At 43.6% G+C, this 25,339-nt stretch overlaps 3 protein-coding genes across 11 annotated transcripts in view; 1 reads left to right on the forward strand and 2 right to left on the reverse strand.

The window, feature by feature from the left end:
- slc26a6l (solute carrier family 26 member 6, like) overlaps positions 1-25,339 on the forward strand; it is a 35,666-nt gene that overhangs the window by 7,853 nt on the left and 2,474 nt on the right. For 6 of the 9 annotated variants that reach the window (XR_009796702.1, XR_009796701.1, XR_009796699.1 and 3 more), the window contains 9 exons: positions 3-95; positions 212-322; positions 449-847; positions 1,539-1,593; positions 1,669-1,796; positions 1,910-1,977; positions 13,834-13,914; positions 24,258-24,347; positions 24,466-24,570. Coding sequence is in view for 1 of the 9 variants with exons in the window: in XM_061831502.1 (XP_061687486.1) it covers positions 3-95; positions 212-322; positions 449-847; positions 1,539-1,593; positions 1,669-1,796; positions 1,910-1,936 (813 nt within the window). In the remaining 8 variants the exon portion in view is untranslated. Of the gene's footprint in view, positions 1-2; positions 96-211; positions 323-448; positions 848-1,538; positions 1,594-1,668; positions 1,797-1,909; positions 1,978-6,574; positions 6,708-13,833; positions 13,915-24,257; positions 24,348-24,465; positions 24,571-25,339 lie in introns of those variants that run through there. The other 3 variants (XR_009796700.1, XM_061831502.1, XR_009796705.1) reach the window with 3 other exon arrangements.
- On the reverse strand, positions 3,136-10,573 carry p4htmb (prolyl 4-hydroxylase, transmembrane b). Its single transcript, XM_061831504.1, has 9 exons — positions 9,753-10,573; positions 9,584-9,665; positions 8,537-8,727; positions 8,356-8,452; positions 6,555-6,717; positions 6,177-6,362; positions 5,922-6,012; positions 5,496-5,619; positions 3,136-3,777 (listed from the first exon to the last, which is right to left on the reverse strand). The coding sequence occupies exons 1-9, from the start codon at positions 10,074-10,076 to the stop codon at positions 3,575-3,577; spliced, it is 1,461 nt and encodes a 486-aa protein (XP_061687488.1). The 5' UTR covers positions 10,077-10,573; the 3' UTR covers positions 3,136-3,574.
- LOC133506999 (myosin heavy chain, fast skeletal muscle-like) lies at positions 13,568-24,683 on the reverse strand. Its single transcript, XM_061831501.1, has 40 exons — positions 24,631-24,683; positions 23,619-23,831; positions 23,302-23,445; positions 23,061-23,217; positions 22,856-22,883; positions 22,652-22,763; positions 22,454-22,546; positions 22,291-22,354; positions 22,102-22,200; positions 21,904-22,007; positions 21,490-21,628; positions 21,294-21,412; positions 21,056-21,205; positions 20,802-20,972; positions 20,422-20,728; positions 20,275-20,342; positions 20,102-20,189; positions 19,910-20,027; positions 19,704-19,827; positions 19,363-19,499; positions 19,013-19,268; positions 18,682-18,924; positions 18,419-18,595; positions 18,169-18,314; positions 17,781-17,871; positions 17,304-17,693; positions 17,063-17,189; positions 16,766-16,884; positions 16,466-16,662; positions 16,203-16,386; positions 15,961-16,126; positions 15,606-15,730; positions 15,206-15,514; positions 14,923-15,126; positions 14,712-14,837; positions 14,414-14,584; positions 14,226-14,330; positions 14,020-14,115; positions 13,804-13,935; positions 13,568-13,701 (listed from the first exon to the last, which is right to left on the reverse strand). Exons 2-40 carry the CDS (start codon positions 23,817-23,819, stop codon positions 13,681-13,683), a joined length of 5,808 nt encoding a protein of 1,935 aa, XP_061687485.1. The 5' UTR covers positions 23,820-23,831; positions 24,631-24,683; the 3' UTR covers positions 13,568-13,680.

The raw sequence follows: 25,339 nt of genomic DNA on the forward strand, positions 1-25,339 counted from the left end.
AGGCAAGAGAAATTCCAGGTATTACAATATTCCGCTCTTCTGCCACGGTATATTTTGCTAATGCCGAACTGTACCTAGACGCTTTGAAAAAAAAGGTTTCTACTTTTTATTGCTTCTCTTGAAAACCTACATTGTTGATCTCATAGTGGAATCGCGCAAAATTACTTTACAAGCAGTTATTTGAGTTTTTTTATTTCTTTTTTGTTTTCAGAGCGGACTTGACATCAGTAAAATGATTATCTACAAGAAGAGAGAGCAGGCCAAAGAGAAACGTAGACAAAAGAGAGAAGAGAGATGGGCAATGAGACAAGCTAAGAGAGAGGTTTTATTGTTTTTTTTTTATGTACATTGATGGTTATGTTACATGTATTGATATGTAAATATCACATTCACTAAATAAATGGCCAGACCTTTATTCGTCGAATACATTTTTCTACTCACTCCTTAGATTCATGCTGAGCAGACAGCACTGTTCTCTGTGGAGAAAGAGGCCAAGTGCTTGAGAAACACAAGCGTGACGAGAGAGGCCACTGAAAATGATGATGGGAACAGGATGGACAGGGAAAACGCTACAGTCTTTGTAAAACCCACCACACCAGATAGTCAGTGTAGATGGGAATACTTGAAAGGAGGAAATTCAGCCGGTACCAGTTTAGAATGGAAGTCTGAGCCGATGGATGGAGACGCCACAACTCTGGGCTCCAGCAACGAAGACACCCTGAGCCGCGACCTGCAGCGCATCTCTGTCGGGTCTCTCGGCAAGTGGACCTGGGACATCCACTCCATTATCCTTGACCTCTCCACGGCTAACTTTATTGACACAGTGGCTGTAAAGACCATGAAAAATGTAGGTTTGAATAAGAAAAAAAGCCATATTGGAAATGGTAAAACAGAAGGTAGTTAATAGTCTTGATACACTATATGGACATTGTTTGTTGTGAGACCCGTGCATATGTTTATCAGCATGACTGTATTGTAGTGCACCCAAAAAAGAAAAATAAAGGAATACTTGGATGAGTTAGGTTAAAAATGTGATTGTCGCACCATCAAACACCATTGGAAGGAACTAGAACTGCAATATTTAAGCCAACTAACCACTGTCCAAATTTTCATCTGGAAATCGTTGGCCTCACAGTTCTGAGGTCCTGGGTTCAATGCCGGACCCCGCCTGTGTGGCGTTTGCATGTTCTCCCCGTGCCTGCGTGGGTTTCCTCCAGGCACTCCGGTTTCCCCTCACATCCAAAAAACATGCAACATTAATTGGATACTCTAAATTGCCCCTAGGTGTGATTGTGAGTGTGGCTGTTTGTCTCTATGTGCCCTGCGATTGTCTGGCAACTGGTTCAGGGTGTACCCTGCCTCCTGCCCATTGACAGCAGGGATAGGTTCCAGCACTCCCCGCAACCCTTCTGAGGATAAGCGGCTAAGGAAATAGATGGATGCATATCAACTATATGCCCCAATGCTGTTGTCCATATATTGTATCTTTAGCTATCGAAACTCCCTTCATCGCTTATTCAGGTTTAATATGTTGACAGATTTTCCAAGACTTCAGTGAGATTGACATTGGCATTTACTTGGCTGGTTGTCAGGGTGAGATACGTCACTATGAGAGCGCTTCTACCTCTACTGTACTGCCACTGATCTGTCAACCGCTCTGTTCTTTAGCTTCTGTGGTCCAACAGCTGGAGCTCGGCCACTTCTTTTCCCACTCGATTACAAAGAGACATCTCTTCGCCTCTGTCCACGATGCCGTGCTCTACTGTCTGCACCGTCGCGGACATGAGTCCTCAATTGTGAGTGTGAGACCGGTTGTGATTCTGTTAAGGGGAGAGTAACATTTGAAGGCCTGTTGCTGTTTACTGTTACGTGATACAACCAAGTTCCATCATATGAACTCTAATTCTAGGATATGGACAGCAGCACCAAGCTTTAGGAACTTGAGCCAATCAGGACATCCAGTTCTTGACAAAGAAGGTGGGAAAAACCTTCCTACAACTAGTAGAACACAAACAGCATATTCAATGTTAGATTCTTGTAGGTGCGTGTAATGTTTTAGAATGTCTTTATAAATGATTTCCTTGTTGCCAGTCATACACTGTGACTGGTCCACAATATTCCCAGTAATTTTTTACGTCTGAGTAAACTAAGCCCGTGAGTGCCCCCTTTGACAACCGTGAGCAACATCAGACGTATGCACTGTCGTCAATCAGCGTCATCCATTGAAGTTAAATTGCTCATTAAAAGGTTCAGATTACGTTCCTATCACAACATTTTTAAGAACAAGTTCCAGTTTTTGCTAACTTACACTGAAAATGTCAACAAACAAAAAAATACATTACAATACAAATACATACCAAGCCAACTATTAACTATAAATTTGAAATGTCGCTTCCAACTTTGTTTCAGTTTTTTTTTTTTTAACCCACAATGATATCCCCGTCTGTTTTTCTTGGTGTAAAACTGAATTATTGCTCGCAGAATATCTTTCGCAATGCATGTTGAAAGCTGAATTATGTTCCCAAACAGTTTTAGGGTTAGTGTTATGTTGCCTCCTATATTTAAAATGCAGAATGAGCTTTTTGGGCAATGTATCGTCTGTGTTTTCATCCTCAATCAGGCTGTGCCAAGACGGAATCTTAATATTATACACCATCTCATCCTGTACTTTCTACTTTGGCTTGACACCAGACCTTTTTTACTCAAAAAAGCGAAAATCTCATTCAGTTTCACCACATTTTCTTCTATTATTCACATACCCCGGTGTTTGTAAATATGTGTGTACCCCTTTAAAATGGAGGAGGGCGGTGTCAGGTAAACTAGAAAGTAGAGTGTGTGGCCGAGCAGCAGCTCTTTGTGAGAGGTAGTGAGGGGGGACGTCAGGCTATCGTTAACTGCGCTGGATTTGTTTTCCTCTGCGCTGAGAACGTGTGACAAGTGCGCAAATGCGCACTTGCGCAGCTTAGAGGGAACATTGCTGGTCTGCATTCTTGTGCCATAGCACGTAGTAATGTGTTGTGATCGATTAACATTGGGACCCTTGATTATTTCATCTAATGATTGCATGTGATCATGCTGTTGCAGTAAAACAGAGAAGACAGAGAGGATCGGTTTAATTTTATTACATGTGGGAAATACAGTTAATTAAAAAAACAGACTTAATAGAACATCTGAACAATACCTTGTAATTCAAGGGAAAAAAAAACAAGGCAACATGCGTCACACTGAGAGTGTGTGTAATTTTTTGGTCATGGCAGCAATAAGTTCTACTAAAATGTTTTTATTACTAATCTCAGTCAAGTGCAATTTTATAGTCAAAACATGGATGCAGCTACTTCATGCAAAAAGGTTTTACAGCTCCTTTGGATGACATTTTAGTGCAACATTCCTGAAACGGGAAGTCTAACTATACACAGTTAATTAAATGATAAACTGAATATTATTATCAAGCAAAATTTGACAAAAGTGCCTTCAAAGTTGCATAAAACCGCCGTGACCTCATTCCCTGAATACATTTTGTGGTCACCTAACGTGTTGTGTGCGGGACAGATGGGGTGGGGGGATGAATTACGAGCTACAATTCTTGATGGATATCGAAATTCGATGTCAACTCTTCATCATCCTCATCCTCTGGCCGGTGGGACACCAGCTGCTCGTAGCGAGCCTGACGTTGGAAATCTGGATCAATATTGATCCATTTATTGGCGACCCATTTAGTGCCGCGGGTGACCACGCAGCCTCCGTGCAGAGCGTATTCATCTTGCTCTCCAACCCATCCTGCAGAGGGGAAAAATATATAATTCATTCATCCATTTATTTTCTTCTGTTTATATAAGGTCAGGTCACGAGGGTAGTAACTTTAGCAGGGAAGCCCAGATTTCTCTCTCCCCAGCCACTTCATTCAGCTCTTCTGAGGAGACCCTGAGGTGTTCCAGGCCAGCCAGGAGACATAGTCCCTTCAGCGTGTTCTGGGTCATCCTTGGGGTCTCCTCCCTGTGGGACATGCCCGGAACACCTCACCACGGAGGTGTCCAAGAGGATGTTCTAATCAGATGCCTGAGCCAAATCTGACCTTCGACTTCCATATGGACCCTCCTCTCCAGCAACCATGACTAGACCTCACTAGGGGGACTGAGGAGTGTTATTCGGGGGGGCTTTCATCCCGATCACGCACTTCCAGTTCTCACTGTCATTCCTCACATGAACTCTGACGTCCCACAACAGAACAATGTGCCCATCACTCCCTCCAAGGACTCCAAAAAGGGTGCTATCTGGTGCATAGGCATAAACAATAGTCAGGACCCATCCCACCCTATCCGAAGACAGAGGGACAATACCCTCTTGTCCATCGGGGTGAAATCCAATGTCCATGCACTGAGTCAAGGGGCTATAAGTACTGTACATGTGCTCAGGGCCTTTCACTGTGGGCAACTCCAGAGTGGGCGAGAGCCCAACCGCTCTCGAGAGGACTAGTACCAGAGACCAAGCCGTGGGTGGCAGTGAGCCCGACTATGTCAAGTCGGAACTTCTTGATCTCACATACAAGCTCGGCTCCTTCCCTGTCAGAGAGGTGATGTTCCACGTCCCTAGAGGCAGCTTCTATAGCCCGGTATTGGACCGTCAAGGTCCCTACCTTCGGCCACTGCCCAGCTCACACTGCACTTGACCCTTATAACTCCTTGTGCTGGTCCCATGGTGAGTCCATGGGAAGGGGGACCCATGTTACCCTTTCGGGCAGTGCCCGGCCGGGCCCCATGTGTGCAGACGGCCACCAGGCACTCGCCTTCAAGCCCCACCTCCAGGACTGGCTGCAGAAGGGGGACCCCGAGTGACGTGCATCTGGACAAGGGGAAACCTAATTCCATCAATTCACTCATCATAGGGAGTCTTTTAGAAAATGCTTCATCCGATTCCTCACCTTGCACCTGTTTTCCCTGGGTGACACTGCCAAGGGCATAAAACCCTCGAAAACTTAGTTCTTAAGATCACTGGGACACACAAACCCCTCCACCACGATAAGGTGACAGCTCGAGAAGGGGGAAAATTTATCATATTTGCATGTTTTAGGGCAAAGAAAGTTCTGTAATACTCTGTTCGCTTATAATTAGCTCCTCTCATGTAGCAAAATAAGGCAACCAAAATATTATAAGTGCCTCAGAATATGCATAACTACATTATGGCAGATTGTAATCTTAATCATGACCATATTGTAGTTTAACATTTCTCTTAACGTGTCAAACCTGAGCATTATTATGTTTGTAAAGGGACGATTACTAATGTAAGTCTCATATTGGATTTTTTTTTAGATGCTACCTAATGATGTGGCCAGTGCTATTATGTTTAAAAACAATACAGGTTAGGAACAAAAGTCAGTTTTTCCCGCAGGTTGCAATATACAGTAATTATTCCTTCATAAAATGTATAATATAACCTTGTGTCATGGACATTCAAGCTAATTTGTATTTTATATCTGAATTTAGACAGTACTACTGTACCTTTTCCATCAGAAAGGTAGTTGTACCAGAAAACGGCTTTCCCTTTGGTAGGTTTCACCCTTAGGTTACTCTTGTCACAATTCCTCCTTGTGTCCATGAGATCGACATCATTCTGAATGAGAGACTTAAAAAAAAAAAAAAAAACCATGCTTAGCTCGGAGGGTCTTCAGGGACATAATCTAGGATTACAGTAAACCCCCCCTATATAGCGGTTCACATAGTGAAGTCCCGCTACAGTGCAGATCTTCTTTGGGGTAGATGTTATCATTGCTAAACATTCTCACACGATACTGAAATGGTCTCACATTCACAACTGAAATATGTATCTGCTGACAAACAGGCGAGCTAACACCAACATGACAGACACATGCTCTGCTTTTCCACAACTCTGCGTTCACATTTCCAGACCTGCAGACAATTACGCACCACTTCATCAAAGGTCCTGTTGTCTGCCACAGGGAATGCGGTCTCCCCGCCCCCGTCAACAGAGTTCAGGTAGAAGAGAACAGTGATGTACCTGAATGTGCAACACACGGGTTTTATAGTACCACACACGGATGGTTCAAAGACACGTTTAAGAGACAGGTGGAGACGTACAAAACAACATGCCTGTTGTCACAGTGGAGTACAAAGAGCACCCTTGAGGTAGCACACGGATGGACAAAAGTCGGGCAGGCTCACCTGCAGGATGTCTCGAAAGGGGTTGAGGCGTTGGCCGCGAGACGTGTGTGAGTACACGCGGTTTCTGGGTAGACGGGTCCGCTGTCGTGATGGGCGTGGTAGTGCCCGCCCTCCTCGTAGCGGACCACCTGCAGCGGCTCACTTAGATCCACCAGTGTGGCTGGCAGACGCGTGAGACGAGTCACTCTTTGGCATTTAAAGAAAAGAATAGAATATTTCCATTATTTCTCAACGTGAATCGTAAAATTGTAATCTTTGGACATACTTTAGATGTGAATGGATATTACACAGGCTGTCATTTAATATTGTCACAAATCCCCAATAATAATAATCCTGATAGAGTGGCAACAGGAGGAGGTCACGCCACCTCTTCCTTACCTTGTCTTAATGTCTTGAAGGACCTGATGGGCTCCTTTTCCCTGGTACAGCCAAGTGTGTCTGCTGTTCCTCACCAGCTGGCTCCTTTTAACCCCCTGTTGCAGCAGAAAGCGCTGGAAGGCGTCGGCACTCAGAAGCCTGAACTCTTCTAAACTCAGCAAACCTTCAGCACACGAAATATACACCTCGTCTGAGAACTACACTATATTGCCAAAAGTATTCGCTCACCTGCCTTGACTCACATATGAATTCAAGTGACATCCCAGTCCTAATCCACAAAGTTCATGATGACATTGGTCCACACTTTGCACCAGGAAACAGGTCTCAGTTTATGCTTTTATTCAAAGGTGTCAAACTCAAGGCCCGGGGGCCAGATGTGGCCCACCACATGATTTTATGTGGCCCGCGAAGCCAAATCTAGTGTCAATTTCCATGATTCTTGTAAAAATCTGTACTAAAATTTCAAATTGTCATATCATAAATGATAAAGTTGAGATATTAGAAACATTTTTGTGTTACCAAACGTGAATAGTTGAAAAACCCATCACCCTTGATTTCTAATTCCAAAACTAGTTCATAAATTGATGATGAAAATATGATGAGATGACTACATATTTTTGTTTCAAAGTCATGATGGCCCTCTGAGGCAAACCAGAACAAGAATGTGGCCCCCGAGAAAAATCTGTTTGACACCCCTGCTGTAATTTATCCCAAAAGTGTTCTATGGATAGGTTTCTATTACAACATCTTGTGTGTTCTAGAGGTCAGAGAACACAGGTGAGAGGTGAAGCGTGAATATTTTTTTTCTAATGAATTAATTAGTTTGTTTATCCAATTCATCCAAACCTTTCCATTGGGTGGAGGTCAGGACCAGTCATGTTTGCCAACACAAAAGTCTTTAATTTTTTTTTACACAGCTTGCTTTGTGCATTGGTGCACAGGCATGTTAACAATGGAAGAACTATAACCACAAAGTTGGTTGTGTGGAATGGTCCAAAATATGGGCTCCTTGGTTCCAGTGGAAGGAGCTCCAAGTGTTTTAGCATATGAGATTTTGGACAATTCCATGCTGCCAAACTTGTGGAAAACGTTTGGAAGTGGCCCCTTCCTGTTCCAACATGACTGTGCACCAGTGCACAATGCAAGGCCCATAAAGATATGGATATGAGAGTTTGGTGTGGATGAACTTGACTAGTCTACACGGAGTCATGACACCAACCCGAGATAACGTCTTTGGGATTAATTAGAGTGCAGACTGAGAGCCACTCCTTCTCGTCCGGTATCACTGTGTGACCTCACAAATACGCTTCCGGAAGAATCCTAAGAAATCCCTTAAACACACTTCAGAACTTTATGAAAGCCTTTTTAGAAGAGTTAAGATGTTAAAACTCTAAAAGGTGGACTAAACCCTATTCATGTCACTTCAGATCATATGAGTCAAGGCAGGTGAGTGAACACTTTTGGCCATTTAGTGTGCGTCTTACACACGATGTAATGTCATTCATTATCATGGCTGAATTAAAAAAAAAAAAAAACTTCCTTTGCAAAGATGTAGACTTTTGAGTGATGTTGTCAGATAGGTTTTACTTTAACAATATCTTTGTTACGGTGAAGTGGTGGTACTCGTTTTTTTTAAATTTACATCATAACACATGTCAGGCTATGTTTGTTTACATTTCGTCAATCTTACATCCCCAAAATGGACACAATCTCGTTAAAAGAAAATTGAAAATTGCTCATTGGTTGACTGGATTTATGTATGATTTATGTGACACATCAAATAATCTGAGCGACTTCATACCATTCCCATCTTTATCCGCATTGAGCCCGGCATAGATTTCTTGCAAATTTTCCGGCGTAAGCCAAATGCCGTCCCTCACTCGAGAATGAGTCAGTATCTGTCCGAGAGAAAAGACTGGAATGAGCTCATCAACTCTGTAGTAAGAACCTCTGCAGCATTCGTGATCCATATTGACATACACCTCATGGAGCTGCAGCTGTCCGTCCTGGTTGATATCTAGAAGGTTGAAGATCTCCTCTGGGCTGATGTTGAGCTCCTTGGCCAGCTCCTCCTGGCCGTCTTGCACCATCAGCTGACTTTCCATTAAGCCCTTTAGCTGTGCCAGCTGCATCACAATGCGGCACTCTTCCTCTGACATGAACCCGGGGATCTCTGCGCAGTGACACGCAAAGTTCATTCCAGTTTTCAGCTCTTGCATTGACAAGCAACATGAAGAAAAAGCACCAACTGAATTGTTCCAGTCAAAGGTTAAAAGTTAAACATGTTTTATTAGAGCTGATGAAGGAACTTTTCCTGGATATTCAAAATGATGTTCAAACGCCACTTCTGGGTCATTCCACTTTGAAGATTTCACTGTACAGAATTTTCTAACTAAAGCATCTGCGCTCCAGGACAACTGACCCACTTGACAATTTGCTCTTGCGTTGCCGCTTCGGTTCCTCCAACAGATGCACTTATGTCATGTGCACTTCATCTTGAGTGCATGAAGCCCGAATTAGGTCAAATGTGCATAAGAATCTTTATTTACAGTATATGAAGGAACTGTCACATTGCATTTTTTGCACCCCCCCCCTTATTCGCATGGAGTTTATTTAGAGAAGGTAAAATAAACACATTACCATTCATAAAACAGAATGTCATGACTCGCTGAGCTGTCTTTGTCCAAAACAGGCCCAATTTTTTCAAGTTAGTGGGCACGTTTACCAAATTGAGACAAGATCATTATTCATATTATATTGTAGTCCCTTCACCAAATCAGTCTTGATACTTCTCCGTCGTTAGGGGGGAGGCATTTATTATTTGACCGTGTGCCTTGAGATTTTCCAAATATAAAATGGGTGCTGTGTAGGTTAAAGTTTGGGGTCAAGGAAACCAAAAGATCAGATCGGCTCGAGGAATGATCCAGTGTGGTTCTCTGAGAATTATAATTACAATAATAAATACATCGACGCCTCAAGCCTTGTCTTTCTGAAGACAGACTTTGGCCGTGATTTGAAAAAGTCCTTACCAAAGAGCAGAGGCTTCAGACTCAAAGTTCTCATTTCGTGGACTTTACCAGGAACTAATGAGACCTTCTGAACATGTCCCACCTGGCAGATAAATAGTGATGATCGGTCGCGTGCTGCAGAATAATGCTAGTGACGCATCATGGCAGTACGGCGCCGACGGGTACTCACTCGGATGCCGTCGATGCGTGGGAGTGAAATGTCACGCGTCAACGGTGCCTTGGATGGCGGACGCGGCGACAGCGGGTTCTGCTTGCCGCCGCTGACGCCCGACGTATCGCGAGGAGGACCCGGCCTGGCGTCCTCCTGCCCGCTGCTGTAGTGCACGTACAAGAGGAGGACGATCACATTGATGATGTAGACGTGGAAGAACACCATCACCACCACGAAGTACGAGCGGGAGCACACACTGGTCTTCGGGCCAGGCAGCCGGCCGAGCCGCGTCGATGACGCGGTGGCGCCGGTGGGGTCGTCCGCCTCCTGCTTGTCGGTCATCGCGGGTCTCAAGTAAAGGTTAACGGGCCGTCATCTGCGAGGTCCATTTGACGGGTCGGATTGACGTTTTCACACCCCAAACCATTTGCTAGCCTGACAGCGAATGTTCATCAGAGCGATGCCACTAGTTTCTACCGCAGTCGCTTTGTTTACACTGCAGCAATCCCCCTCGGCTGAGAAGCGTAATGCGCACCCAGCACTGCGATGGTCGGAAGCTCCCTTCGAAAAACTGGTCAACGCACCCGATCCAGCGTCAACTAAGTAATCTAATCACACTTTAGGACGAGAACCCCCAGCAGTCTTCTCCATGTGCGTATATTTATAAACAAGCAGTGCAGTTGCGCGAGCAACAGCTTGCCTGCGATGCAATGCTGACCTCTTGTGAACAGAGAAGATAACACATTTGTTTTGCAGATTTACGGGGCAAGAGGGGACGTCGCAAACGTCCGAATTCGCAGTTTTGAGCTTCTGGGTTCAAATCCGGGTTTTGCACAGCTTTCCGAGTGCAGTTTGCATGTTTCCCCCGTGCTTGCGTGGGGGTACTCCGGCTTCCTCCCACATTTCAAAAACAGGCACTGGGTTCAAATGCTCACATATAGACGGTAGCGGTGCTGGCTTGCCCTTCTCCCAAAAACACGAAGTGCAAATTTACTTTGTCAATACATACATTCGGGACACGTGACCCCAAGAATGCAGATTTGCATGTTTTGTTTCTTTTTGGAAAGGAACTATGTTGAAGTGTGTGGACTAGCTTCACTTTGTCAGCCCACAGCATGTTTAGGGTTGTCTATTAGGAGAGTAGTAAGTTGGCCAAATCTTGTGAGATATGTATAGACAATTATGAACCTTTTTTGGGGCTTTAGTTATTTTGCTATTCATGTCTTGATACGTGCAATTCATGAGATAATAAAAAGTTTGTGAGACTTTAGGAAATGCTGTCTTTGATTTGATCTCATTGTCATGTAAATACAAGCTGTGTTTTTTTTTTTTTGGTTACATTTAATAATACTTAAATTACCTCATACAGTGAATGCTTTTCACTTGGAATAATGATGGAGCGCCCTCCCCAAAGTAAAAAAAAAAAAAATAATAATAATAATCGGGACCCCCAAAAAGGTTTAGAACAGTGTATAGATGCCGCAAGATGGCGCCAAAGCACTACTTTCCCAATAAAAAGCGCTTTGGCCACCTTTCCTCTCTCACTTTATTCAGAATCCCACTCGTGGTATCGGCAGCACACATTTTGGTGCAATATGATTGGCTGTAAAGGACTTTGGCTGCGCTGTGATTTGCTCCTGCATCCCGATAGGACACGTCCTTCTTCTTCCAGAGAGATGATGATCCCAAACGCGATTGTGTTTACAATGCACAAATGTGATACATATATTTGAAGTGATTATCTTGCTGCATCTGCTTAGCCTGCTCATCCACAATACCAGGGGCCAACGGTACAGCAGGAAAGCGGGATTTGGGGGAGTGGGCTTCCTAAAAATGCCCCTTTCACGTCAACATACTGCAGGGCCTTGCAACAATCGGTCACAAGATAACGCTAACGTGCTTTTCTCGTGCGTAGGGCTTTGACGCTATTTTAGCGCATTTCAGAAAGGGTACAAAATACTGTACAGTGAATAGGCACATTTTTTTCTTCTAGCAAATAACAGAGGAAATATTGAATTCGCAGTAAGATGGGCAACACTGCATTGCCAGAACATACTTGGACTTGTAATATTAAATGTTTTTGTCAGGAGTTTTCAAAAAGAAGCTACAGCTGCTATACACTCATTTCAAATTCTTCTTCTTCTTTTCCTTTCGACTTGTCCCAAATGTGCGTTCATCTGCGATGACTTGCTGCGGCGACCCCCAACATATTTTATTATTCGACACTCACACAATTAAGTTGTGACATTATTTAAGTTTCAGTTTTTGAAGCTGTTAAAAATACATTTTGATGCCAATTGAACGACATAGATTTTAAATCTTATTTTAGCTGCATTATTTTTCTAACTGTAATTTGATCGATTGCTGTTTAGTGGGATGTATGTTTGATTTTTTTTTTTTTTTAAATGCAGTCAAATGCAAATTTGTCAATTTTCCACACAAACAGGAAGCATCATACAACGCTAACCAATACGCTAACAATGACGCTCACGTTGCTGATGATTGAGCTATACTGTGTCCTGGAAATTTATTTTCAAATTGTACATACTGCAAATTAGGAAGCAAGTAGAATAACTAAAGCAAAAATGGTAAATGCTTACATGGTCAAAAATTGTAAATAGCCCTCCAGTTTGAAAACCACTTTAAAACAATCCTGCCACATGGCCTAGTAAGGAAACTGCTGAATCTCGGTCTACCTCACTCCACATACCTTTGGAGTAAGAACTTTTTAACGGAACGCCCATACCTCTGCACACCTCTCGATCATGCACTCGTTCCCCTCAAGGCTGCGTGCTCAGTCCCCTGCTTTTCACTCTCTTCACTTCAGACTCATCCACACCAGAAACACCTTCATTAAGTATGCGGATGACACTTGAGAGGAAGGCTGCATCACAGGAGGTGATGAATCCGCTTAACGGGTTGAGGTGCAGCACCTGACCGTGTGGTGTAGAGACAATAACCTTCTCCTGAACAAATCCAAAACAAAGGACCTCATCAAAGACTTCAGAAAAACAAAACAAAGGTTCAGTGACTTCTGCTTCCTTGGAGTCCACATCAAGAAGAAGGTAACCTGGAATAAGAACGCTGCACAGGTAGCTAAGGAGGCCCAAAAAATAACTCCACTTTCTGAGAATCCTGCTTCTGTCTTTTTACTTCTTCACCATGGAAAACATCATCACACACTCCTTGAGCACTTGGTTTGCCAGTTGTACAACAGCAAACAGGAAGGAACTCTAGAGGGTCACTAAAATGTCTGAGAAGGTCATTCGGAGCCCTCTGCCCACAGTGGAGGACCTTCACAGTTCTCGGTACCTCAGGAGAGCCAGTGCTATCCTGAAAGACTTCTACCATCCGGGCCACTCCCCGTTTGTGCTACTGCCATCAGGCAGACGGCACAGTAGCATGTAAATATCTGCTCAATCTATTTCTATAATGGGTTTATTTATTTCACTTTTTTACATTTTTTATCTTGAGTCCCCCGCCCCATTTTTTCCATCTTTATTATTAGAGTTTTATATTTTTTTCTCTTTGTCTTCGCACTGAGTGGTCTGAACCTTATTTTTTTGTTGCACTTGTTGCAATGACAAATAAATCCCAATCTGAATCAGATTTAAATGACTGATTTTCGGACGATTTTATTTTCAAGTTTCAATCATAGAAAAGCAATACATTCTTGGAACCACCATGGCGACTTTGTCTTTTCACCCAATTTGTAAATTTGTCCAAGAATACATACTTTGGATGAGGTGAAAAAATATCGGCGTATTTGTAGCTTGTGATATTTGCCTCTCGTTAGGCATGAAGGAAAAAGAATGAATGGGACACCAAGAGGCTACTGCAAGCTATCTACCTTTTATTGATACAGAGAGTCAGAACATGTTGAACATGAAGTGGCAACAAGGAAGTCATATTATATAACTCTTGCTGCATCATGCCGATTCCCTGCTCACTCCTCTGCTTCCTTGGACTGCAATGTCAGTAGCGTGGAGAAAACAATGCACCGGTCAGACTTTGAGATCTGGTCAGATTAGGTAGTTGTAATTGGATTGGACACATTTTTTTTTATTACCTTAACCATTTCACGGCTTTTCGCCCTCAGCTTGTTGACCTGGGATTCAGCGATGTCAGCTCTCTCCTGCGCCTCCTCCATCTCATGCTGAACTTTCCTGTACCTGGTCAGGTGAGAGTTGGCCTGCTCCTCCTGTGTTAGAGGCCACAGTTCGGTTCTAACTTTGCTCGCTGATTTAGAAAAGTTTACAGTATGAGAATCACCAAGGTTACTTACAGCCTCCTCTGACTGCCTCTTGTAGACCTTAACCTTCAGCTGGAGTTTGTCCACCAGATCCTGGAGCCTGTGAATGTTCTTCCTGTCCTCCTCAGTCTGTTGTAATTGATAATGCTCGTCTTAAAAACATAGTCTTTGCCACTCCGTGTGATAAGTTTCTCTATTTCCACTAGTTGGATTTTGCATGAATTGATGGTTCAACCTACCTGATAGGTCAGCTCCTTAACTCTTCTCTCGTATTTGCGTACACCCTTGACAGCCTCAGCTCCGCGTCTCTGCTCGGCATCAACCTCACTCTCCAATTCACGGACCTTTCCGCACAAAAGATTAAATCTCGTCAAAACCGCAAATCTCCCGGAAGAAGAAAACCTTTAAGTTCTTCAGGTCAACCAACCCGAGCCTCCAGTTTCTGGAGCTGCTTCTTGCCCCCCTTCAGAGCCAGAGTCTCGGCCTCATCCAGGCGGTGCTGCAGGTCTTTGACAGTCACTTCCAGGTTCTTCTTCATCCTCTCCAAATGAGAGCTGGTGTCCTGCTCCTTCTTCAGCTCTTCTGCCATCATGGCAGCCTGAAGTGTTGTGAAATAACAGAAACTAAATAATTCACTTATTGTACTATGCAGTGCTTTTCTGAAAAGGGTAAAGTCAGGTTCTTAATTAATATCTGAAACATTTGTAAAATCATTGGTGACTCACATCAGTGATGGCCTTCTTGGCCTTTTCTTCAGCGTTTCTTGATTCCTGGACAGCATCCTCCACTTCACCCTGGACTTGGACAAGATCAGCTTCCAGCTTCTTCTTGGTGTTAATAAGGCTGGTATTCTGAATAAAGAATTTGAATTGCCCAAGAGTCAGCGTCCCACTAAACAAGTGTTTCAGTGTTGGCTTGCATTTATTATTGGTGTACCTGAGAGTGCAGCAGCGTCACACGCTCACTGGCATCAACCAGCTCAGCTTCAGCCACTTTGCGGCTTCTCTCGGTTTGCTCCAGAGTAGCTCTCAGCTCCTCGATCTCAGCCAGCATCAGGTTGTTCCTGCGCTCCACCATGGCGACCTGCTCTCTCATTTCCTCCTGACCTCTAATTGCCTCATCCAGGTGCAATTGAGCATCCTGTACGAATGTTAGGAAAAGGTTCAGTTGAGGTTGAACAAGATCATTTTTAACAACGACTAAAATAGGATGTGTGTACCTTGAGTTGTCCCTGAACGTTCCTGAGCTGTTTCTGGGCCTCAGCCGCCTGGCGGTTGGCATGGCTCAGCTGAATCTCCATCTCATTCAGGTCTCCCTCCATCTTCTTCTTGAGTCTCAAGGCGTCATTCCTGCTCCTGACCTCAGCATCCAAAGTGGTCTGCATGGATTCGATCACACGCTGGCTGTTCCTCTTGATCTGTTCCATCTCCTCATCCTTCTCTGCAAGCTTTCTGTCGATCTCGCCCTTGACTTGGGTCAGTTCAAGCTGAACTCTAAGAATCTTGGATTCCTCATGCTCAAGTGTTGCCTTGACAAAACAATGACACAAAGTCAGTTTTTGCTGTGGTGTTCCAGCATTGCTTGAAATTATTCATTTTTGTAATATCCTTGAATCATACCTCGGCCTCTTCAAGTGAGGACTGCAGCTCAGACTTCTCAGTTTCGACAATCTTTTTGCTTTTCTCCAGTTCGTGAATGGTTTTCCCAGTTTGACCAATTTGTTCCGTCAGGTCGGAGATCTCCTCTGTGATGAAGCCACAAAGAAATGGTCACAGTTAAAAGCATGCTACAAAATAGAGTGATGCACAAATACAATCCTTTTCACTACAGTATTCCAATTACTGTGACAACGTAAAGTTTCCAGAATGGGGCGCACCAACTTAACCTTATCAACTTTGTTAGAAAAAAGACTGATGTGATCAGTAAACCAAAATGACAGCTGAAAATCTGTATCGTAAAAATGTTCTCGCTCACGTTGGAGATTTTTGTTCTCCCTCTTCAGGGTTTCCAGATGATCCAGAGCTTCTTCATAAGAATTCTTCATCTTGAACATTTCAGTGCTTAGAGAGCGGGCCTCCTTCTGGGCTCCCTCCAGCTCTGCCTGGCTTTCTTCATATTTCTGCTTCCACTCGGCAAGGACCTGAAAATTAAACAAAAAAAACCCCACATTTATTAGTCGTTTGTTTGAGTGCACCAGACATAATTTAAAAACTGACCTTGTCAAAGTTCCTCTGCTTCTTGTCAAGGGCAGCAGCCAGAGCGTTGGCTCTCTCCACGTCGATCATCAGATCTTCCACCTCACAATGAAGTCTCTGTTTGGTCTTTTCCAGGGAGGCACATTTTGCATTCACTGCTTCAATGGACTCCTCTGCATCCTGGAGACGCTGGGCAAGCTTTTTCCTGTTTAAAGTATTTTATGCAAATATCATGAAAATGACACTTGACTTGTGTGATCAATTGTGAAGTTGCCATGGCTTACTTGGCTTCCTCGAGCTCCTCAGTGCGCTGAATAGCATCAGTCTCGTATTTGGTTCTCCACTGAGCAACCTCGCTGTTGGCCTTGGACAATGCCCTCTGGAGCTCTGCCTTGGCTTCCAGTTCCTCCTCATACTGCTCTCGGAGCAGGTCGCAGTCGTGACGGGAGGACTGGACGGCGTGGGCCAGGGCGTTCTTGGACTTTTAACGAGAGACATTTTTATTGGACATTTGAAAACTCAGTAAGTGGGGATTCACTCTCCATAATTCGAAAACCTTTCACTTCACATTAACTTTCACTTACTTTAACTTCCTCTTCAACGTGCCTCTTGAGCTCTTCAATCTGCTGGATGTTAGCCTGCTTGCTCCTTGTCAGCTGAGAGATAAGAGCCTCTTTCTCCTCCAGCTGGCGACTGATTTCACCTAAGGGAGAACATTTTTTGTTGGTGCCAAACAACTATGAGCGTTTATCTGAGATGACACGCTGTGGAACCCCCTAACGGGACAAGCCAAAAGAAATACATACTCTATGTACATCAACATCTGTCCTCCTTGAAGCAAACATGAGTATGGCTATCGATAATATATTTTTGTCTCTCACCATGTTCTGTTTGGAGTCTTGCCCTGTGGATGCCAACGTCATTAAGCTGCCTCACATGTTCATCATTTTTGGCCTTCAGCTCGCTCAGTTGATCCTCAAGTGTACGGCACATTTTCTCCAGATTAGTCTAAAAAAGGATTTAACAGGGAGCATTGTAAATTGAGGAGTCATTGGTAAACTTAAAAAATAGTTCACGTGTAAGTTGACTAGGCTGCCAACGAACTAAATGATTCTGGTTAACCTTTGATTTGGAGATATTCTCCATGTTGCTGCTGAGGTCATCGATCTCCATCTTGTATTCGCTCTTCTCCTTCTCCAGCTTCTGCTTGACGCGCTGAAGGTTGTCGATCTGCTCCCCGAGTTCGGCCACGCTGTCGGCCTGCTTCTTGCGCAGAGCTGCGGCGGTGGCTTCGTGCTGCAGGGTAGACTCTTCCAGGTCACGGCGCAGCTTCTGGAACTCGGACTCGCGCTTTTTGTTCATCTCGATCTGAACGGCGGTGGCTCCGCCAGCCTCTTCGAGTCTCTCGCTGATCTCCTCAAGTTCCCTGGAGAGGTCAGACCTCTGCTTCTCCACCTTGGCACGAGCGGCGCGCTCGGCTTCGATCTCCTCCTCCAGCTCCTCAATACGGGCCTGTTATTTGCAGTCACAAAATGAAAAAGTAGCGCATTGAAGTCAGGGTTGCCACCACAACGGCGAGTTTACCATTCATGAACCAACCTGAAGTTCTTTGATCTTCTTTTGATGCTGAGCACTGAGGGATTGTTCATCCTCAATTTTGCTAAGAAGCTGGCTTGACTCAAAGTCCTTCCTGTGTAACCATACAGTTTCATTTAATATGCTTTATAAATCCTGAATTAGGCACATCACAAAAGCAACAGAAGATTTGAAGGCCATCATCATCAGCACAATTATGCTGTTTCCTGGCACAATCGAAGACCGCGTTTCGTAGCCTTTGGGATACGTTGTGGCCTGTACCAGCATTGTAGTTTTGAAAAAAAAATTTGTAGATACATTATAGTCTCAACATACACACAAAAATATTACTGTATTCTTTCTCATTCTTATTAATTGCTTATTTCAACCTCTAGTGTCAGCTTTGCCTTACTTCTTGAGTTTCTCATCGGACTGCTGCTTGTCATTTTCCAGGTCCATGATGGTCTCGTGGGCCAGCTTCAGATCTCCTTCCAGCTTCCTCTTGGATCGCTCAAGATCCATACGGAGCTTCTTTTCTTGCTCCAGTGATCCTTCAAGCTGTTAAGTGTGGAGTATTATTATTATTATTATTATCCATCCATTGTCTACCACTTACCCTGGGCATGCTGGACTGTTAATATTTTTATTATTGTTATACATACATCATCCACTTGTTGTTCCAGCTTGGTCTTAGCCTTGGTCAGAGTGTTGACTTTGTCTTCCTCTGCCTGGAGGTCATCCAGGGTCTGCTGATGGGCCTCTTGGAGGGCTTTCTTCTCTTTGGTCAGCTTGGCAATGGACTCATCGAGAGTGGCCATCTCCTCAGTCAGGTTTTTGACCTGCACAAGTTCGCAAGTTGAGTGTAGTGTTCTGAAACAGCTGTGTGAATAAAGTCCAGAAAGTTTCAAAGAGCGAATCTTCTAACCTTGTTCTCTGTGGCATGCTTCTCCTTCTCAACTTTAGCCAGGGTAAGTTCCAAGTCATCGATGTCTTTCTTCAACTCGGAGCACTCGTCCTCCAGCTTCCTCTTCTTTGCTGTCAGCTCAGCATTCACCTCCTCCTCATCCTCCAGCCTTTCAGAAGCCTCTTTGACTTTTGCCTCAAGCTGGATTTTGGCCTTGATAAGACCCTCACATCTTTCCTCTGCATCGGCAAGGGTTTCACCGTCCTGGAATCGCAACGATACACAATTTTAACAAAATATTTCATTTTAGAGTAAATAAATACGAAAACAAATAAGTTCATGTTAAACATACAGACTGAATCTGCAGCTGCAAATCGTTCTTCTCCTGCAGAAGAGAAACCATCTTCTCCTCCAGTTCCTTCTTCTTGCTCAGCGCCTTTGAGAGCTCCTCCTTGGTTTTTTCAAACTCTTCCTTCATGTTGGCCATCTCCTTTTCAGTTTCCGCACTCTTCAGCAGAGGCTTGATCTTGAAGTACAGCTTCATCCATGGCCAGTGTTTGACATTCGTGAATGAGCGGATGTTGTACTGGATGGAGTAGATGGCCTCCCTGAAAACAGTCAACAAATAGAAATGAATAGTTGGAATTATAGTATAGATAATGGGTTTGACTTCATGATGCCATCAATCTAAACATCTTGCACCTCCTCTCCATCATCTTCACAAACTCCTTCCTCATGACGTAACCTCTGCAGAGAGCCTGAGTCATGGTAACCAGGATAGCAAGTTTTTCATCTCGCATCTCCTCAAGTGTACCCAGCAGACCGGCTTTGAAGAACACCTGTAAGACACCGGTCATGCAATCAAGGAAACGTTAGAATAATGACTCCAAACCGGGGTGCTGTAGAATGAGATCCAATTTCAATTAATTGGTCGTCAAATCATTTATTTTCTCCAACTAATGTACTGTATTGTTGTTAATCAGTTAGTCTGTGTTGACGAGTTCATTTTTGTGTTCATCCCCAGAAAAACATACTGCACTTACCTTTGTGTGTCCAAATTTGTACTGAGTCTGGTCAACATCAATGGAGCTCAAGAGTTTCTCCGATGCCTTCTTGTTGTCAATGAATTGTCCCTCGGGAATCACACTGGCATTCAGCACTTTGTATCTAATTTGAAGAGAGTTGGTTAGTTTTCGCAATTGATGAAATTCCCATCAGCGCACAAGATATCCCTGATATTGATCAGTACCTCTGCTTAAAGTCACCGTAGAGGATTCTGCTGGGGAAACCCTTTCTGCAGATTCTGATACCCTCCAGCACACCATTACATCTCAGCTGATGGATGACCAGGAAGTTTTCCATCAAACCTTAAAAAAACAAAAGAGTTTTGGAGTTATTTTACTGTACCCCTTATGTAATTCTAATATTAGTGATACTGCACCTGGAGTCTTTGACTCATTTGGAATCAAACAACGCACAAAGTGAGGATGGGTGCTTCTTAAGTTGGTCATCAGCTTGCCCAAATTCTCCTGAAATGTGAGAAAGGTAGCGTTGATGCATAAGTTGTGGAAGCCGTAGTATTTGACACATAAATATTTGTGGCGTGACACATACTCTGAAAAGAGCTGACACAGTCTGGAAAGAGCCACCCTTCTTCTTACCCTTTTTGCCACCACTTTCGGCTGCAATGGTGAACATAATGAGTTTTTATCAACCGTGTATTGTAACAAACATTTATAGTTTGATGACGCGTGACTTTACCCTCAGCTCCGGCATGTGCGGCATATAGGTGAGCCAGAAGCTTCGTAGATGACTTCTGGTAGAGCTGAACAACTGAGTCATTCAGGGGGTCCTTGTTCTTGTCCAGCCAGCCGTTGACATTGTAGTCAACAGTGCCAGCGTAGTGAACAAGGGCAAAATGAGCCTCAGCTTTGCCTTTGGCGGGCTTTGGCTTCTGGAAGGGGGCACTTTTGCCAAGATGCTGGTCGTACAGTTTGTTCTTGAATGTTACGTCTGAAGCCTTGGGGAACATGCACTCCTCTTCAAGGATGGAGAAGATGCCCATTGGCTGTGATGACATTTTGTCTTTTACTATCGTATCAACACATTAATTTCCAACTGGAGATGTTTTTCTTGCATACCTTTTCAATAAGCTCAATACAAGCAGCCAAGTCCATGCCGAAGTCGATGAACTCCCATTCGATTCCTTCTTTCTTGTACTCCTCTTGCTCCAGGACAAACATGTGGTGGTTGAAAAACTGTTGCAGTTTTTCATTGGTGAAGTTGATGCAAAGCTGCTCCAAGCTGTTGAACTGAAACATCGCGAAAACGTCAACACCGCCTCTGAACCTGGTTGTGACTAATATTGGTTGTGTTATGGTGTGTAAGTACTTACATCAAAGATTTCAAAACCAGCAATGTCCAAGACACCAATGAAGAAGCTTCTGGCCTGTTTGGTGTCCAGCATCTCATTGATTCTGATCACCATCCACAAGAACATTTTCTCATAGACTGATTTGCTGAGGGCTGAGACTGAATTGTGAACCTAAAATGTAAAGAAAAGGGTGTTACGGTGAAGTTATGGTGTCTGTTCATTTGAATACATCGTGTAAAATTGCATTTGTGTATTATACCTGTGGCACAGTCTGGCCTTTAGTCACATATTCATTGCCGACCTTCACCCTGGGGTAGCACAGAGCTTTGAGCAAGTCAGCAGAGTTCAGACCCATGAGGTAGGCGATCTTGTCTGCCACTGAAAGCGAAAAACAGTCGATTTAAAAATCGTAATGACAGAAAAAGTTTTTCTTTTGAAGGGCTTTTATTTCCTACCCTCAGTGCCATCAGGCTCAGCCTGCTCCTCTCGCTGCTTCTGCTTGAACTTCATGTTTCCGTGATGCATCACAGCTCCAGTTAGCTTGAAAATTGCCGCCTTTTCATCTCCATTGAATCCCAAAATATCAATAGCAGTCTGGAATGGAAAAAAAAACGCATGTACTTAGGATACTAGACGCTAGCAACATATTGATCTATCAATCTAGCTCATCCACAAGATACTATGGATGTGTGAATTGGAACTCATTGGAGCACCGTGGCTCAGACGTTTACCAATTCGATTGAACTCTGGAACTGACGGAAATTGTGTACTTCCCGTTTTACGAGCCATCAATTTAATGTGGGTGTTGTGGAAAAACACAAATACAATAGCAATTATCAGTATGCCTATACCCAAAGAGCTGTACTCACATCAGTTGCGATAAATTCTTCAACATCATTGATACTCTTGACAGTGATTTCACCTTGACTGACCATGGGGTAGTCATATGGATTTGTGGTGATCAGGAGTGCCTCTGTAACAAACATGTAACGTTAGTGTGCCGTACTTTGCGTATGCAGCAGCGGACTCAACGCAGTAAACTACGAATATTGTTCACTAATGCCCACCAAGAAGATCAGGCTTGTGGCCAGTCATGAGCTGATAGAAGATGTGATAGCTCCTCTCGGCTGACAGTTGGAAAGTCACACGGGACTTCTCCAGCAGATCTGTACGGATTCATGGGGATGAAGAAGAAAATGATTCTCTACCGCATATGAATGGACTTCATACTGCTGGAGTTTTGAACGGTAGCTTACATGTTTCAATATCAGCTGAAGCCAGCTTGCCAGTGGACCCAAAATGAATCCTGATGAATTTACCCTATGCAGAAAGCAATTCATGGTTTCTTTAGTCAGATATTATACAATTGTATTGTATTGTGATTTGATACATTTGATCAAATATTTAAAAAAAACTTACAAAACGTGATGAATTGTCATTCCTCACAGTCTTGGCATTACCATAGGCTTCTAGCAAGGGGTTAGCGGCAATGATCTGATCTTCCAAGCTTCCCTAGAGTCGAAATCAAAGTCGTCAGAAACACATGACACATACAGTAACTGCTCGTGATTGCAAGTGTTGTCAGGTTCGAAAGGAAATGTATTCGTCACTCCTCACCTGCATTTTGCCAGGGACATGCTCAGCCTTCTTTCCTCCGGACACTGCGATTGTCGCAAAGTACTGGATGACACGCTTGGTGTTCACGGTCTTTCCTGCACCGGATTCTCCACTGGGTTACAAAATGCGTTCAAAGAGAATTACATCAAAAATGACAGATGCGTCGCAGCAGTTGCAGTGTAGCAGACTTTTGTTAGCACTTACGTAATCAGGATGGACTGGTTTTCCTTATCTGTAAGAAATAATAAAAGGTTTACAGAAATTATTTGGTGTTTTGGATTGTTAAAGTAAAATAATAGAAAATTGCTGAGCCCACCAAAAAAAACGTTTTTTAAAAATAATTTCTCAAAATAAACGTTGTACAATCACGAAACTTTCCAAGAGAAGCTGTCGGATCAAAGTATTGTACCTTGAAGCATGAACTGATAGGCGTTATCAGAGATGGAGAAGATGTGGGGTGGCGCCTCAATCCTCTTTTTGCCTCTGTATCCTTCCACGACAACTGTGTCGTACACTGGGAGCCACTTGTAGGGGTTCACAGTGACGCAGAACAGCCCGGAGTAGGTCTGGAAAAGCACACGATGCGTTAAAAATCGTCAATGTCACGTCGTTTAACGACGGACCCGTTGTCGCTTTTGTACGGAACTCACGTAGATCATCCATGCCGCGTAGCGCTCTTTGAGGTTATACAGCACGGAAGGCTCGCTGAGGTGGGTCATCATGGCCATGTCCTCAATCTTGTCGAACTTGGGAGGATTCATGGGGAAGATGTCATCCTCCTTTACAGTGAGACTCTGCCAAAGAGAGACAAGCGCAAGACTTCACTGAATGAAACGTGGGTTAACATTGAACTTGTAACTTTTTGATTGAATTCTTTTCTTCCCGTACAGTTAACCAAGGCCATTTTTTGTTGCAGTGCAGATTATTCGTACAACTTTGTCAAACTTTAGTTTTCTTTTGTTCTCACCTTGCCATTGAGTGTTTCCACAGTGGCTTTGCCACCCTCTTTCTTCACCAGTTTGCCCTTGAGGTACATCTCACTGGGTTCAGCCACAAAGTAGGCTGTTTTGGCGTCAAAGGGAGTGTTCTGAGCTTCAAGTCGCTCACGTTCTGGCTTCCGCAGGTAAATGGCTGCTTTGCCAAAACATTCCATTTCTGGGTCACCCATGATGACGCTTTACTACAAGCAATAAGAACAATGTTAATTGTCATTCATTTAAACAACAACGTCGGTGATCGTCGGTGCTGGCTAAACACTCCACAACAGCAGTTTGTGTTTTGAAACATGCTTGAAAGTTATAACATTTCAAGACATAAAAATGCATAAAGCCCCCGCAAGCAATTTGAAACCCACGTGAAGGCGCACGTTGGATACTCAAGTAAACGGGCTTCCGATTAAAAAAAAAAAAATACATTTAATTCAACACAGAAGTTTAAAAAACTGATCAGTTGATTTTCTTTCTTTGCCTGGATATTTTTAGAAGATATAAAAAAAACATGATCACAAGCTCGATCGCAACCGTTTGAACACAGATTGACAAGCAGATTTTACAGTTTGAGCCAAAAGGATTTGGACAGGACTATGATTATTTTTATTTTCTCGCAGTCACCAACGATATCCATCTATTCATTTTCTTGGCTGCTTATCCTCATGAGGGTCGCAGGGAGTGCTGGAGCCTATCCCAGACGTCAATGGGTAAGAGGCATGGTACACCCTGAACTGGTTGCCAGCCAATCGCAGGGCTCATTGAGACAGACACCTCGGAGCAATTTAGAGTGTCCAATTAATTTTGCATGTTTTTGGGATGCGGGAGGAAACCGGAGTGCCCGGAGAAAACCCACGCAGGCACGGGGAGAACATGTAAACTCCCCACAGGCGGGTCCAGGATTGAACCACTGTGAGTCCAACGCTTTATCAGGTGAGACACCGTGCCGCTGTACAGATACTAGTAAGTGTATTATGAAATATACTCATTTACCTTTGAGGACACCACCACGTATGAAGAAATTCTGGGAGGCTTCAGAGCAGACTGGAAAAAAATAAATAGCACAGGTTTTATGAGGTTCGCAGACCCTTTTTACAATATACAGTTTACCTTCATGATACAGAAAATGGATTTTTATTGGTAGTCATTTATTCCAAACCATTTATCTTTAACTCGTACTTATTGTTCTCCGCTTTGCAGAATAACTGATTGGACACTAATGATAAGTGGAGGTTTTCCCAGCATTTTTTTTTTTTTTGTAACATAATGACTGTAGCCATAGCTTAGCTTTGGAGCAACCTACCTTCGATGGATGTCTGTCATGGAGGGATGCTTGGGCTGCCTTTTATACAGTTGGACAGCATGCCATCACATGTACCTTGCTCTATTTGGTCATGTTGCTTGGCATGCCACTTGAGAAGCACTTCGGACATCTTGCTAGCAATTGAAATATTTATATATCCACCTTGTTGTATCCGTGACAGGGTTTGGGTTAACCTCTATAGATGTAAGATTCATTTGCAACGTATATTTATATACTATGAAATGATTTGCTTGGGAATTGGTTGCAGTTGTTGTGTCTTAACTGAAAGGAGGCAATAGGGTTAAATATAAAGTTGTTCACTTTTTAATTGAAAAGACAATACACGTATATGGGATAAATGTAGTAGATTGTTGGAAAAAAAACGCCGAGTCAGCTATT

Source organism: Syngnathoides biaculeatus, chromosome 10 (assembly GCF_019802595.1).
Source record: "Syngnathoides biaculeatus isolate LvHL_M chromosome 10, ASM1980259v1, whole genome shotgun sequence".
Lineage (NCBI taxonomy): Eukaryota > Metazoa > Chordata > Actinopteri > Syngnathiformes > Syngnathidae > Syngnathoides > Syngnathoides biaculeatus.

Coding starts and splice junctions, on each gene's coding strand:
- p4htmb (XM_061831504.1), bottom strand. CDS start 10,076: ATGACCGACAAGCAGGAGGCGGACGACCCCACCGGCGCCACCGCGTCA. Junction 6,718..8,355: donor TGCGGATAAAGATGGGAATG/GTATGAAGTCGC, acceptor CGTGTGCTGAAG/GTTTGCTGAGTTTAGAAGAG. Junction 5,620..5,921: donor ACAGGACCTTTGATGAAGTG/GTGCGTAATTGT, acceptor TTTTTTTTTAAG/TCTCTCATTCAGAATGATGT.
- LOC133506999 (XM_061831501.1), bottom strand. CDS start 23,819: ATGGGTGACCCAGAAATGGAATGTTTTGGCAAAGCAGCCATTTACCTG. Junction 15,515..15,605: donor CCTCACTTGAAGAGGCCGAG/GTATGATTCAAG, acceptor TGTTTTGTCAAG/GCAACACTTGAGCATGAGGA. Junction 14,331..14,413: donor TCCAGAAACTGGAGGCTCGG/GTTGGTTGACCT, acceptor TTGTGCGGAAAG/GTCCGTGAATTGGAGAGTGA.